This window comes from Lepisosteus platostomus, chromosome 7 (genome assembly GCF_059453375.1).
Source record: "Lepisosteus platostomus isolate fLepPlt1 chromosome 7, fLepPlt1.hap1, whole genome shotgun sequence".
In the NCBI taxonomy this organism is placed as follows: domain Eukaryota; kingdom Metazoa; phylum Chordata; class Actinopteri; order Semionotiformes; family Lepisosteidae; genus Lepisosteus; species Lepisosteus platostomus.
In genome coordinates, this window is record NC_142617.1 from 58,017,180 (window position 1) to 58,033,240 (window position 16,061).

Consider the following 16,061-nt stretch of genomic DNA (forward strand, 5'->3'; position numbering starts at 1 on the left):
CAACCTAATGGCAGTTTTGTCAAAATGATTTACTTTTACCTTCAATTATACTGCAAGTTTGTAACCAGCCTCTGAAAATACTCTGTAACTAATTCTGTTATAAATTACTTAAGTGTTCATCTTTGATACTGCATTGGTACGAGATATAAACCCAAAACAAACATGCGAGTTACTGCGTTACTACACAGTATGATCCCACCTCAGACATAAAAAACACAGCAGAACTCCTGCCGGTCTCCCATTAGGCTCACTGCAAACCGAGCCAGGTCAGGGATTCTCCAAACCCACTTCAACTCTGCATATCCTCCACAGCGCTTTCCAGCCATATAGGCCTCTGTGCTCATCTCACAACCTGCCGCCTTCAATCCTTAAGCCTGAAGGGCATCCAAAGTTCACATCCCATTGAACCTGCAGCGGTGGGCAGCTGTGAAGAGAGCCCTTGGCCTATTACAACCAGCAGCCCAGTTTCCCCCCCCTGGCCTGCGGAGGCGATATCGGCCTTCCTCCTGGAGGCCAGCGCCACAGAGGTCAAGCCGGCAGACAGCGTCTTTGCCAGCATCACCTCCGGTCAAGGGAGGTGATGCCTGCCTCGAACAGGAACAAATCCCCTCTCCATCACCTGCTACACCTGACCCTGGAGAGCCCCGATCCAGCTGCCGTGATGGATCATTCAGTCCTCAGTTACCTTCGATTTGGGGGGCAACTGCACCGCGATCAATATGTAACTTAGTGATCGCTGGGGCGCCCTCAGCTCTCAAGGATCAGGGTTCTCGTCACCGAGCGGCAGCACACCGAGAGGACTGGGGGCGCCGGGCCTCACCGCGCAGGCGCCGGCTCGGCTGCCCAATGGAAAGTTACCCAGGTCTGGAGCAGCAGCCCGTCAAACACACGGTGTTGTGACAAAACAACCCGCTTCTACATTTCCCAGCGTAGCAGCCGTGAAGGCTAAGCTAGCGTGCGGGTCACAACGGTCTGTGCGAGCAACAACAACACAGCCGGCCGCCCGAGCGGATGAGCTACAGCGGCGGGGCTCTCCAGTGATCCACTCATCCGTCTGCGTGTCTGGCGCATCCCCCAGAGCTCACCCTTCACCGCTCAAGACATCCCGGACCCCCCCCCCTCACAGAAACTCTCGACCCCTGTCTAAATAAAACAGCTGTACCCTCGCCGCTTGAAAACAGCGCGCAAAGCGAAGTATCGGTCAGTGCTGCAGGACTGACAGCTGAGCCGGGCTGTCTTCAACGCTGAAATCGCCAGCCAAGGGCAAAGGGAATTCGTGCCCACTGTAATATATTTTATAACCACCTCCCGTTCGCCACAGCCGTAACATCTGTCAGCGACTGTCAAAATACATCTATTAATTATTCAAATACATCTCAAGCGACGACTGTCGCCCTGGTGCGCGCGCGCGCACACGGGCGCTGGGACATGTGCAGAAGAAAAGTCGCACCACGCCACAGGATGTGCATTATAATAACAACAACAATCATCATAAAAAATAGTGCGAACAGCGGAGCGCGGTAGTGATTTCGGCAGTGCTCGCACGCGCACACGGCGTGCCTCCGCGGGGCGCGTGCGGTCCGGATGCGCGCGGCCACATGGCCAGCCCGAGCACCTTCTCTCTGCGGGGACCGGAAGCCGTGTCCCCGCGCCGCCACGCGCCGCCCGGGGCCCCTCTTGCACCTGATGTCCGCGAGCGTCCTGTCCAGCACGAGGATACTCCCCCCAACCACACACACACACATATATATATATTCCACGCTGCACACCGAACCTCTGCCCTGTAGTTCGTGCAAACATGCGACTTTTTTAAATCAGCCTGCGAATAAAAACTGGAAACCTGGCACACACGCCGAGCACCCCTCTGTGCGTTCATATATATAATATATATAACTGTCTAGCATTAAAATGTACAACCGAAAAAGCAAGCAACGAAACGTGTTCTTTTTAAAACTATTTCTATGTTCAATGCCAGTCAGAAGATCGAATTAAGAACTTACGGCTGGTCTTCGCAAGAGTTCATGTCCTGTTACTATTTCTAAGAAGAAAATCAGTCAGAAATAATTTCAATTGTTTGCCCAGAAAAATGAAAATGATCTGGCATCTAACCGTGCAAGTAAAATGGTTTACTGGGCAGAAAAGCGCACATGTCGGGCTGGACGAGGCTGACCGGGGCTGTCATTCACACCTCCCGAAACGAGCGAAATATTTGTCGCAAAACTTTCCATGTAAGAGCAAAATTACTAAGGGGACAAGATAAAATCAGAAAAGTGTAGTTGTTCGATTAACCCATCAAACGCCTGGTTAACTGACTAAAATTAAAACAAATACAACCTTGAAAATATATAATTACACACGAAATTAACTCGAAATGTCACTGGCATTTACTAAAAAAATAAAATGCAGAATAAATTAGGACGGATTATTTTTTAAACTGAGAACATAAATCTGAAAATGTAATCTCGGTAGTTGAAATCAGTCGTAATATACAAAACGCAACGGGTAGACCATTTCGCTAAAACACGGGTGCATTGTTATGAAGATGTTAAATTGAGGTTATCTCCAAACGCTTGCTAAACATTTGTATATTCACTTTTAAGAATATAAACCGCATGACACTCTATACTGAACATAGACTGTAATTGTAAACAACGTTCACAGTATCCTTTAAAATAAGTTTTATTCTGTGAACTATTCAAACTGATTGAAGTCCAACTTGCACCTCACCTGTTCAAACTTCAACGCTTCACCTCGTCTTAAATCATTACCAGTTGTTCCTTACTGTTGAACCCAGTGCTAACCTACATATTAAAATTTCCCAGAAGTGTCTAGCTAGCTAGTTATAAATGAAAAGGCGATAAAGAGAAGTTAACTTCGGGGTCAAACTTCACACTACGTATTTTTAAGCAAAAGCTAGCAAACTGCACGTAAACGAGCTAACCACAACAACCAGAAGACGCTTTCAAAAACGTTATACATTTTCCATTTACGATTAATGTATAAGACGAAAGAACGGGATTATGTAGCTGGAAAATAAAAACTTGTGTACTTACTTTCTCCATTAGCCGGCCATAGGGAGATCACGGAGATAGACAGCAACAGACCCCAAAACAAGGTCAAAATATCCCTTTCTGTCCCAGACCTCATTCCTCTTGAGAAAATTCCCCCCCAAAAAAAATAAAAATAAAAAAGTGTTTCAAAATGCCCCGTCACAAACCAAAAAAACAACCCTAAAACAAGAAAACGCTTCTCAGTTTCCGAGAAGCAGGCTTTGAAGCAAATTCTCCTTATTGTTGACTCCTGGTAGGAAGAACGGGAGAATTAAAAAAAAAACTTAAATCCTTGCTCTTTTAAGGTGATCGCTCGTGTCCTGTGGTCTTTATTTATCTTCTCCAAACGAACTCACACACACCAAAAACAAAATTGGAGATGGAAAAGGCTTTGTTAGGCTTGCCAACAATACAACGCATGAAAGATTGCTAACGAAACACGCGAGTCGCAGCTTTCGCTCGGCTGATAGTCCGCATCCTCAGCCTCCATTTCTTGAAAGACCACGGAGAGGGGAGACGCACACTTCGCTCGCTCGCCAGACAAAAAAACAGAAAAATACAACAACAAGCAGAAGAAGAAGCAGCCGCGCTGTCTTGTCGTGCCCCTCCGGTTTATCTGTTTCTCCCCCCAATTACAATTTGCAAGATCCGCCAGACGCGGGGAAGACCCTCCCGAGGCCGGGCTCCGGGTTTCGGCGAGAAACGCAGGGGGGGACAAAATGAATGAAAATACAACTCCTTCTCTCGCCGAGTCTGTCTGTCTCTCTCTCCCTCCCCCTTTCTCTCTCTCTCTCTACGGCTTGAGCTCCATCCAAAATATCCGTCAGGACAAAAATGGTTCACCAACTGTACCCCCTCCCCCTGTCCCTCTCCCTCTCTCTCTCCTTCCTTCTTTCTCTCTCGCCCGCTCCGTCTTTTCTGTGACTTGCGGTGGATGTATCTATCCCTTTCTCCCACGCTGAAAAGGAACAGAGATTAAAAAAGGTCTCCGTCGAAATTTGCAAATGCAGCGGCACGCCGTCGTATTGTTGTTGGGGTTTTTTTTTTCTTTCTTCTTCTTCTTCTTCTCCTCCTCCTTCCTTCTTTCTCTGAACCGGGGGAGAGAAAGCTGAAGGTGAAGCGGTCTACTTTCCCGTGGCTACGGTCTCACCCGTCTCCACTGTCTGTGTCTGCCCGCTGGAATCAGCGCTGTAAACAAGTCGCCTGCTCTCACACAGACACACACACATACGCTAACTAGAGCAGACGGGAAAAGCTGGCATGGAGTCTCCCCGTCTGGCCACTCCGCTCCACGCCGAAAGAAACTGGTTTTCCTTCGGATGTTGTTTTCCTCTGATCTTTTTTTTTCTTCTTTTTGGGTTTGCATCGACAGTATTTCTTTTATCTCGGCCCAGTCAAACGCGGAGTTATCAGAAAACCTCCGGGACAGATAAATCACGGAGTTAGCGTTGGTATTTGTCTACAGCCCCGTGGCTGTTTTCGCTACCAACCAATTTTAAATGTAAATCGGGAAGAATGAATGGTGTTAACCAAGCATACTAAAAAGAGTTTTACCGCATTGTATGCAGTTGTGCAACGTGCTCAGGGGAATGCAGTGACAGATACATACTGTACATGTGCTCACAGCACAACTAAATAGCTTTATGATGCAGCAAAAAACAACACAATTTTATGATTATTACATACAGCCCAGAACGACCAAAGTTTTTACTTTTCACTTCCACTTTATTCAGGTTTTGATCACAAGCTCCCACATAAACCCAGACGTTTGATTTATGTGATTCATTGCACTTAAATAAACCAGTCATTATAACGAAATATTTTGGAAAAGAGTATGTTGCTATTACTCTTTGCACTCATGGAAAACACCTTTTTAAGTCATAGCAAAAGCATGCAAAGTTTTAAACAACAGTGTTACTCAATAGGAGAGCCAGACGTTAAACACAGATCGCCGGCTTTGCAGACAAGATGATTGGGCCATCACCAGACTGCCTCGCACAAGGTAGCATCCAGCAAACTAGAGGCAATGAATATATCACACTGCCTGCGCAGCTGCCAGCGATAACGCTGTAAGGAATAAGAAAGAATAACCTGTCACCAGTCTATATGTTTCAAGGCTTGACTTCACCGCAGATTCTGCGCCACACAGAGTGAATGGAGACCAGCAAGCCCGGTCCTGGCATGTGCTTCTTCCACCTGTCTCTCCACATGCTGACCGGTGCCTGACAGGAGAGCTGGTGCCTACTGGAGGGCACTGAGGTCAAGAGGTAGCATTTCAATAACCTGATCAGGGGGGAGAGGTGGCGTGATTGGAATAGCGAACTTGTCCTTGTCTTCTGGGCATATCCATAGGAGTGGGCAAGGTTAGGGTTGGACCTGCTCCTGAGCTCTTGTTTTAAACTCCACTTACCTTGTGTACACAATGGTGTCACAGAATGATTTGCGGGAGATATGTTGTTTACGGGTTACATCACCCTGATGTAACTTTCCTTGTTAAAACATGTTTTAGTGAACAACTGATCACATGACCGTCTAGAGCCAGGTTTCTGCCTGGAGCAATAACGACCAGTCTCTGCCGTAACACTGCCCATTGAAGTGTCTTCTAGCGTCGGGACAGTTCTGACCCTCAGCAGCCCTCAGAGGCCTCAGAGCGATGGTCCTTGGTACCTCAAAAGTGGAGAAGCACTGGTTTAGATTACATCCATCATCTTATTTAATAACATCTTTATTTGATCCAGTTAACACTGTTCAGCAGCATAATATTGCATGGACACAGCAAGAAGTATGACAAGTGAAAGAAGGAATTTGTAATGAGTAACTCCTTCTGGAATAGCAAGAACAGAGCAGACCAGCTCTGAAGGGCTGCAATCCGGGAGGTATTACAGGTCCCCCTGAATCAGAAAGTTTTAAATCCTTGGAAGAATTTAATTTTGTCCAAGTAAGCAGGTGATTTATGCAATTACTGGAGGTAGTTTAGAGGTAATTTGAAAAGAAAATCCCCCAACCTTGCTGCTTTCAAGTACCACAGCTGGCACATTTGTGACTTGACCGAACAAATTAACTTACGAAATCGAAAACTCACGTCTGCTCCACGTCTTTACAAATTGCCGATGCAAGAGCCACTTACAATATAACACCTGTTGGACTGGCCACCTCTGGTCACACCTGTCATAGCAGATGTTACAGGATGAAGGAGCTGAGCAGTGGAGATGGAGGATTGAACAGGACATTATTCCTGTTCGACCAGACGACTGACAACCGTCCGTGTAACATTGTCATGTAACCAAACTGTGTCATTGTACAGTTTGTTGACCTCAGTTCGAAGCAGCCAATTCTCAGTCCTTCATGAGTAGAGGTGAAGCACAGCCTCCAAGCTTTCAGCGTAGCACATACTGGACAAGTGCGGGGTCAGTGGCAATAGCTGTGTGGTTGTTGCTGAACCGAGTGTTTTCTACGATGTCGAGCGCGTGCTCCTGAGTCAGCGCCCTCGCCCGGATCAGCCCTGGAGGAGCCACTTGACAATGAGCCAGCTCTCCTGGCACTCCGAGCATGTCTGCACTACGTCTTTGCCCCAAACAACAGAGTATTTCACACAGCACCTTTCAGTAATGACATATAGCTTACTCCATCTCCATTCTTCACCAAGATGGCCAGCTCTTGCAATCATATATATTCTAGTAAGCTTATAAAGTTTTATATTTGGCTATACATGATATGTTTGTAAGTGTGAAAAAAATTCAAGGGTAGTGCAATGTAATATTCAGTGTAATGAATAATAAGAAATGACAGGTTAACTGACTTTGGTATGGGTAACAGAATCCTGCCTCAAACATAGGAAAGATTCTGAAGAAGCAGTTTGGTTGCTAGTAGCTAATTGATGGAAGCATCTCACCCAGCTGTGTTGTGAAATACAGTGAGAGAAGTCCTCAGTGCCTTGATTCAGACTATAGGCACCTGATTTCATTTGCCTGAACTGGTTGGTTGCACGCACTTTGTGCTTTTAGATGATATTCACTGGAGAAATTTAATACGTAGTTTAGGGGTGATTGCCAGCGCTATTACCATCCACCTGAACAATCAGTCCATCAGCAACTAAAACTCCAAATCCCCTTGCAACGGTCTGTGTGAAGAGAATTATTGCGATTCACGTGTATTTGACGGATACACGTCAAATATCTAGATGAATATATGTGAAACAGTGCACACAATCATCAGACAAGCATGAAACAGTTAAAACAGGAGCATCAATGCGGAAACAATTATGTGTCAATTTCTATTATCATAATCACAGATTTGAATGGGAGGCTAAATACAGCTTAAGCTTTTGAATTAAAAGCTGAATATGACTCATGAGGTACCTGATGCTGATATCGGTGTTATTTACAGTTCTCTTTCTGCTGTCAGGGGGAATGAGAGTTTTGTTTGTGTAGATGAAGGGCACTTCTGCAGGGCTTATAACTCTTGCTCTTATTATCTCCAACAGCATTTAGACATCGCGTTTGCCTGGAGATTGTGCAGACCGCCAGCCCCCCAGACAGACAGATACATTAGATGGTCAGACAAAAAAAGGGATTTTTACTGTAGTTCAAAATGATTTTTTAAAATGAAAGAGGTGGTAACAACTTATAAATGTGAGTTAAGAGTTGAACTTTAAATGCCAGTATTTCATCATACTATGCAAGAGTAAGTAGGAAGCAGACATCTTTGTTGCTTGCAGTTGTGTCCCACTGCACATTTTGTTTTTCATCTCAGCCTCCACTCACCATTGACATTTAGCACTGTTTGCGGTCCTTGTAAATGCTGACAAGAGGAATCATTTCAACAAACTTTAAAAAAGGTGATCCTATTATATGGACTCAAAAAGTCTGAATGCTGTCTCCAGTTGTGGACTGTAGTCTCCGCTAAAATGCACCTTTGTCGCCAAAATTTATTTAGCAGCTTTGGATGTCAGTAAACAAGGCATTCCACAGTGGGCTTACGTCCTTTCATCATTCAGCTTTCTTAGGCTTCTTTCATCCTCCTGATACTCTTGATTCTTCTTCAGCAGATTAAAGGCTTTTGCAAAGTTCAACATGGTTGTAATGTTAAACACTTCACTTTCAAAAACAGAGTGCAAAAAACATTTTATTATTTTATTAAGGGGACAATACATATTGGAGAACCGTCTTATTTGTCGCTGGTCCCCCTCGCAAGAACATATCGAAGGCACAAACCAGGAGTCCATTTCGGCCATGTGCTAGCGAGTAGCTAATTGATCCCAGCATCCCATTCAGCTGTTTCCTGAAACAAGCCAGGTTATCGGCTTTGGCAACATGGCTGGCAGGCCTGTTCCAGACTCCCACACCCCTCATGTCAGAACCATCCTGGAAAACAGCAGCTCACCCACTGGTGACATGGGGATGACAGAGAAGGCAGTGGCTCTGATGTAGCAGGCAAATTCTAACTGGGGGGGGTCTACAAAATTAAACACGCATATTCATGTGCAATTTCATGCAGAAATGTGCAGTAACATGTCATCCTTCCACAGCTGAAGTATTATCTCTGCAGATCAGGACAGCTAGCCCTGATAAAGAACCACTACAACAATCCCTGTAATATTCTCTAATAACCATAATTACCTTTGGTAAGTAATGGTATACCACAGTTTACTCTGCAAAAGTCCTACAGAATTTACTTCCACTAAGTGCTGTAGGATTGGGCGATGATGATAACAGTTAAAGAACTCTACCATAGTAAACTCCAAAATAGTGCAGAAAGCCATGATCAACACCATTGCAAAATATAATAATAATAATAATTGCTTACACTTATATAGCGCTTATCATAATGGACATGGGCTTACTTTACTGCAATATTTGCAGTAGGACACCTGAGGCTTTCCCACAGTGGTATTTCACCTGAGAGGCATACCTGAGGTAGGTAATTAATGAAAACTCTGAAGCTATTTTATGAGCATATGAATCAGGAACACCCTATCATATGAGAGGCTGTAGCCCAACAGAATACTTACTGTAGGCAACACCTCCTGCAGTACCCGCTCGCTGAACTCACCTAGCCTGCTCTAGAGGCACCATTCTGGTGAAGGTTTGGCAAACAAAATCTCTGTTGTCATGTTGGTTGGAATAGAAGCTCAATTATGGGGCAAAATCCAGCAAGCCAGGACAGGATGACCTCACCAGAGCAAGGCTCCTGTTTGCAGTGTTTGTTGTGGTTTGTGTTTCATTACCTGATGAATCACTGTCTGCTTAACGACACTGTAGACAGAGAGGCATGCAGGAGGAGCGGATGTTCCCGAGCCGAAAGGTGTTTGAAAAGCTACAGAACTGACAACAGCAAAATGGAGCGGGAGCAGTCGATTCGGCACCTCGAAAAGCGACTTGGGGGGAGGAAGATCACGGTCATCACCTGCAGACGTTCCCCCAGATATCAAGGAGGCCACAGTGCGGCTTCGTGTCCCGCACACTCGGAGCGAAGATTCCAGTTACAATGTGGTTTAAGCCGTTCCAGGTTTTACCACAGCCTTAGTCATTCATGCCTGTGCAGACACCATAATTCCTGGAAAAAAGTTTCCAAAAACACATTAGGTCGTTGTCATTTAATTAGTTGGACTATGCTGAGGGGCCCTGATAAGGTTTCAGACAGGTACACATGAGGCATTGACTAAGTGACTTTTTGTTTCCAATCTGTAAACCTGTTGATTGTGATGTTATACATGAGTTCTGTGTTTTTTTCTTCTCTTGAACTGGAGCGTTGGAGGGCTTCAGGCCTGCTTTGAAGCCTGTTTCACTGTACTATCCCAGGAGACACAGAAGGTCAGTAAGTGTGCTCCTATTGATAATACAGCCTGGTTCTCTTTTCTCCACATGAGGCTCAATCGGCTGATTTTGTTTGAGAAATGAGGCACCAGTCTGCAGGATGTGACTTGATTGATTTCTGGTCTCAGTAGGCTCAGGTTTGTTACTGTGCCACTCTGGAAAAGTCACACAAAGACATTCATCTGTGTTTGCTTCAAGCAGACCTCAAAGACAGTGTTATAGAATAGATTTTCTGTACCTCTGAAAGCTATTGAAGGAGCACATGACAGAAATAATTCATACAAATTCATAACTCTTTGCTCTTTACAGCACTTTTCAACCCAAGTGCTTTAGAAGTAGGAAGAGAATGACTACAGTGCCTCACTGAAGTGTATCAGAGCATTTGTCTGGAAATTCTGGCAGAATTCCCTCTGTACCAGAACCGCCAGACAGACGATCCTATGTGGTGACTGGGGACACTGTGCTCTGGGAGATCCTGTCCTTCAAATGAGACATTAAACCAAGACCCTGACTACTTGGTTATTGAAAACCCATAGCACTGTTTCTAAGAGTAGTGGCTTTAACCCTGATGTCCTAACTAAATTCCACTTTGGGCTGTCACAGTCTGACCTCCCTAGAATTCCCCCTTAATTCAATAGGTGATTCAAATTCTCCCTTCTGCACCTTTGGGATGAAAATCTCTATATACATGCAATTAAGTATTAAAATAATTAATTCTGAGTACAGTACCCATAGATAGAAACCAAATCACTAAGGTATGAAATAGGCCTCAATACTTCAATGAACTGCACAAGTGGAATCCAGATTGAAGTGGAAATGGGAAAGTGCATTCAGAACTAGAGAACAGGAGGCACTTCCTTACACCAAGGGTTGTGGGAGTCTGGAACAAGCTGATACCCTGTCTACTTTCAAGAATTTGCACAATGAACTCCCTGGATGTATTAACTACTGAAAGATCACCCTTTTCACTGCAGATGGCCTCTTTTTGTTTTGAAACAGTTCTTCAGGTATGTAAAAATGTTCTGAGAAGCTGTTATGCAACTTGTTTGAGGCAGAGTCTGAGGACTGCCTGTTTACAGCCTAACAGGTGGGTAATGTCAGCATGTGGGTGCTGTTAAGCTCCTCAAACTACCAACACACAGAGAGGTCTCTGAAAGGTTTTCACCGGAAGTCTGCTGGAAAAATGGACACAAATGGCATTTGAAGGTATCCCTCCTTACGACACCTGCCTTTATAATGCCAGTCCCACTGCTTCCTGTAGTTTTGCAGTACAGACCATTTGTTCCTGTTTGCAAATTTCCCTGTTTGTGAGTTTTCTCCAACTTATTGTCTGTTTCAATGCCTATCCAAGACTTGGCAGCATATGAACATGACTGTTTAAGAAGAGTTACAAATAAGTAAGTATAGGTTGCTAGTGGCTGAAATAGAGGGGGGCTTCACTTTAAACACGAATCCCACAGTGGAAAGGAGACTTGACATGGGATATTATTATTCCCTTATTTGGGTATTCGAGTGTGGGAGAATGCAAACGATACTTTCACTGTGCAGGTCTGTCACTGCAGACATTAAATTCTGTTCGTTTGGCGATTGTTGAATAGCTGTGGCAGCCCCATTTGGAGTCACTAATGTAAAACAACTGGGGGACTCTGACATCTTTCCCAGCGTTGCGGCGTGAGGGCCAAGACATGACACCATCTCTTTGTGATAAGATTTATGCCGCTCCCTGCCGAAAGCAGCACCAGCGCCGCTCCTCGCTGTCCCTGCCCAGTCTTCCTCCAGCGCGCTCCCGCAGCTCGTCGCAGCGCGGTCAGGGCAGGCTGGGCCAAGCGCGACACCGGCGGGACTCTCTGCGTGCTGTGGCAGCCCTGCTCCTGGTGGGCAGAGCTGGCCCTGCTGATACTCCCCGAGCGAGCCCGGCCACCACACCACATCCAAACTGGGCCGTCGCGCGCGTTCGGGTCCGGAACCCCAGCGCAGCCGCAGGGAACTCTCTCACCATCCTCTCCTCTCTGCGTTTTGTTAAGAGTTAACCCATAGGCCTGTATTATGCAAGGTTTAACAAACGAGGAGGGTTCACCTTAGAGTATAAGGTCACAGGCTTTGTTTTTTTGCCTAGTCAGTACATGCTGTTAAAATGCTGCTGTTAGTAGATGAATATCTACAACAGCTAAAGCGTCTTTGTTCACGCTACAGGGGTAATGCAAGTCATTTGTTTGAAAAGTTCTTCCATCTCCTTTGCTAAGGAGATAAAATACGGTGCGCACATCCAGCTCCGTGGCAAATATCCCCCCCGTTTCTAAGTAAGACCACATATTTCAAAAACCACGTTCAATTCTGCATGTAGATTAAAAAAAAAAACATTAGCGAGGCTCGGTTTTACGTGTGTAGAACTGTAATGGCGCCATTCCTTGACCTTTTAAACTAAGGTAAACAGGAGGAGAGACTGGGCGAACAGACTTCAGCAACTTTTCCTTCCGCCTGCCTGCTTGCTTGCTTATTCACCCCGTCGCTCCACCAGCGTGGACGCGGACACTCGCCCGTGTCACCCCCGAGTGCCCACCTCGCTGACCCCCCGCCAGGGTGAAGCTCCGGCAGACCAGCGGGACCTCCGCCGTGCTACAACAAGAGCACAGGTGTACCGGCCGACTTTCTGTCATTCAGATTTGGGCTTTTAGATCCTAAATTTAAATTTCAATAAAATCTTAGATTTTAGATTTAGGATTGAGATTTTTTAGATTCTAAGATTTCAGATTTAAATATGTGCGTCCATGGTAATTTAAATAAAAATGAACGAAGAAACAGACGGTTGCACAGATATTATCGTCCGTACGAATTTTTTTTAGGAAACAAACATGCCCAGAGGCTGTTTCTTTTGAAGGGCTCGTAAAATATCTAAGACTGTGCATGTTTATATATCGTCACATCAATCCAGTACTGCTCTAGTGTTATCCGTCCAGAGAGAGGCCGACAGACCTCTCTGCTAACCCAGCTCTCGGCCGATAATTTCATAACCCTTTGAACGAGAACCCGAAAGCATCTGGAATTTGTAGAATAACATCTCCACCTGTATCACTTCCCACAATACTAATATACCGCTTATTATAGGAGATTTACTTGGCGTTTTGCGCACAGCTGTGGTGGTGCAAGAGGAACCAGGTCATGCCTTGCTAAGGATACAGGACAAACAGCCATTAGCAGATCCGGAACGTGGAACAAAACGAGTACCCACTCCAGATTTTCTATGTGCACATATTTTGCCTATGACACACGGTCCACGGCGGCGAAAAGGAAAACGGGGCATGGAGTTTCATTCAAAGACATGGATCGGGATTCTGCATCTCCATTCATCCACAACGCACCGAAAGCACCACTGAGCCAGTGTTGCCTGCGGGCGCCGTGCTTTTCTATAAATAGGCTGTATTTGATACATTTTTACAACACTATAAAGATTAGAGATTTAAGCTATGTATTTCACTTTATATGATGTAAAACTAATTTTTACTGATTGTTTTTTTTTATTGGCAGTTACAATAGTACCGGATTCCTACTTAATTCAGTTAAACGTCTAACGATCATGGCTGTGTTTTATGGGATTATTATTTTCAAAAGCTTGCTCTACTGTTTGTCTACGCAATTGTGGATGTACAATGTTGCCAACACTGTCCGAAACTGCAGGATCCAAAGTCTGAACGAAGGCCGAACATTTTTGGATGTATTTTTTTCTTCCTTTTTTCTCACATTTCATTCGCCAGTGTAGTTTTTTTTTAAATATATACAGTGCCCTCCAGAATTATTGGCACCCTTGGTAAAGAGGAGCAAAAAAGGCTATGAAAATATGTCTTTGTTCTTTATCAGCTTGATCTTACACTGAAAATATGAGAGAAATCTAACCTTTCAGTGAGGTAAAATTATTCAAAGAAAAAAAAATCCTTATAAAAAAAATCAACATTTTTCTCAAAAACACCCGTGTCACTATTATTGGCACCCCTAGAAATTCCTATGAACAAAATCTGACTGACATTTATTCCCATTCATATTTTACCTTTCTTAAGCACACCTGAGTCTTTAGGAACTCTTAAGTGGTCATCCATGACTTCCTGTTTCACTGGGGTATAAATATGAGGTGACACGCAGGCCAAACACCCTTAGTCGTCAATCAACATGGGGAAGACCAGAGAATACACAAATAAAATGAGACAAAAGGTTGTTGACCTCCATAAATCAGACAATGGCTTCACACCTGAAAATACCCATCTCCACTGTTTGGGCAATAATTAAGAAGTTTCAAACAACTGGAGCTGTGATGAACTTGCCTGGAAGAGGACACAAGTGTATTTTGCCCACACACACAGTGAGGAAGATGTTTCGAGAGGCAAAACTTTCTTTAAGGATCACAGTTGCACAATTGCAGGAGGTGGTTGCATCCTGGGGTCACCAAGTCTCCAAGACTACAACTAGACACCACCTCCATGCCAACAAACTATTTGGAAGGTTTGCAAGAAAAAACCTGTCGTCCTGTCCTGTCGTCAAACCACAAATATTAGCGCCTGGAGTTCGCTAAACATCACTGGAACTTTGATTGGAACTGGGTTCTATGGTAAAATGAGACAAAAATAGAGCTTTTTGGCAGCAAACACCAGTAGGTGGGTTTGGCGTAAAAAGAGTCAAGGTCATGCAGAAAAGAACCTCATCCCCACTGTGAAGTGTGGTGGTGGATCTGTGATGTTGTGGGGCTGGTTTTCTTCCAAAGGCCCTTGGAATCTTGTTAGGATACACGGCATCATGGACTCCATCAAATACCGGGAGATTTTAGGTCAAAATCTGTCTGCCTCTGGCAGGAGGCTAAGACTGGGTCGGGGCTGGATCTTCCAGCAGGACAATGATCCAAAGCATACCTCCAAATCCACACGGAAATGGTTCACTGGCCACAGAATCAAGCTTTTGCAGTTTTCAGTCCAGTCCCTTGACCTAAACCCCATTGAAAACCTGTGGGGTGAGCTGAAGAGGAGAGTCCACAAGCGAGGACCAAGGTCTCTGAAGGATCTGAAGAGATTTTGTATGGAGGAATGGTCTCAGGTCCCTTTATATGTGTTCTCCCACCTCATCCAGCATTATAAGAGAAGACTCGGTGCTGTTATCTTGGCCAAGGGAGGGTGCACAAAGTACTAAATGCAGGGGTGACAATAATTGTGACACGTGTGTTTTTGAGAAAAATATTTATTTCTTATAAGGATTTTTTTTATTGAATAATTTGACCTCACTGAAAGGTTAGATTTTGCTCATATTTTCAGTGTAAGATCAAGCTGATAAACAACAAAGATGTTTTCATAGTCTTTTTTGCTAATCTTTACCAAGGGTGCCAATAATCTGGAGGGCACTGTACATACACTTAGACGAATAATATTGATATCGAAAACTGCGTTACTAGCTGATTCTGTTTGCCGTTAATTCAAATTCACACCTAATAAGCATGCAAAAGATATTTACTTTTTTTCCCAACGTTTTTGATGGAAGTCACAATTTCATATGCGTGTCATACTGAATTAAAATCGAATTTTCCAAAGATACGTGCAGATCAGTTTGCAACGTCAACATAAGCTGAAGGAATGAGTGGTGAAGGACCGCACAGGGCATCTCACAAGGTGCGAGCAGGTGTTGACGACTGGCGGAAAGCTATCGCAGTTATCTCTTTAATCAGACCCGTTCCAGTAACCACGTGAATGTCCGCCAGTCAAGTCTTTTGGCTTAGTCCCCTCGGTCGATGGGCTTGGAATTCAAGAGATGAGAGCAAACTGCAGGTCAAGGTAGGGTTAAGGTTAGTTTCCGTGGAAACTGAATTCACTGGAGGATCCATTACCAGCGATGCCGTGAGAATGTGGAGCTGATAACTGCCAATCAGATTGTGAGAACGGGTCTGAAACGACTTCCCTTACTAACCGATATGAGATTTTTCACATGCAAATCACTCCTTCTGAATCACATTTCTGAGTAGTGAAGCCCGACGCTTTGCAGTTAGTTGGGGGGGAGGAGGGGTCTTGTAAATGAACACTGTAAAAAAAAATCAGAACAACTTTTTCTTTCTTTTTGAACTCCGCTTCGGATAAAAGTAACCAGTACACGAACGTATTCTCTTTTTTTTTTTGTACGAAGCCAACAGTTGGTTGTCCTTAACAGCGTGAGCGCTGACACACGAATC

The 16,061-nt window shown here is 44.6% G+C and overlaps 1 protein-coding gene across 1 annotated transcript in view; it reads right to left on the minus strand.

Annotated features, from left to right (window-relative positions):
• igf1ra (insulin-like growth factor 1a receptor) overlaps window positions 1-4,305 on the minus strand; it is a 143,322-nt gene extending 139,017 nt beyond the window's left edge. Inside the window, exon 1 of the mRNA XM_088641401.1 lies at window positions 3,054-4,305. Coding sequence (XP_088497527.1) covers window positions 3,054-3,147 — 94 coding nt within the window. The 5' untranslated portion in view covers window positions 3,148-4,305. The remainder of the gene's footprint in view (window positions 1-3,053) is intronic.
• Between the last annotated feature and the right edge of the window lie 11,756 nt (window positions 4,306-16,061).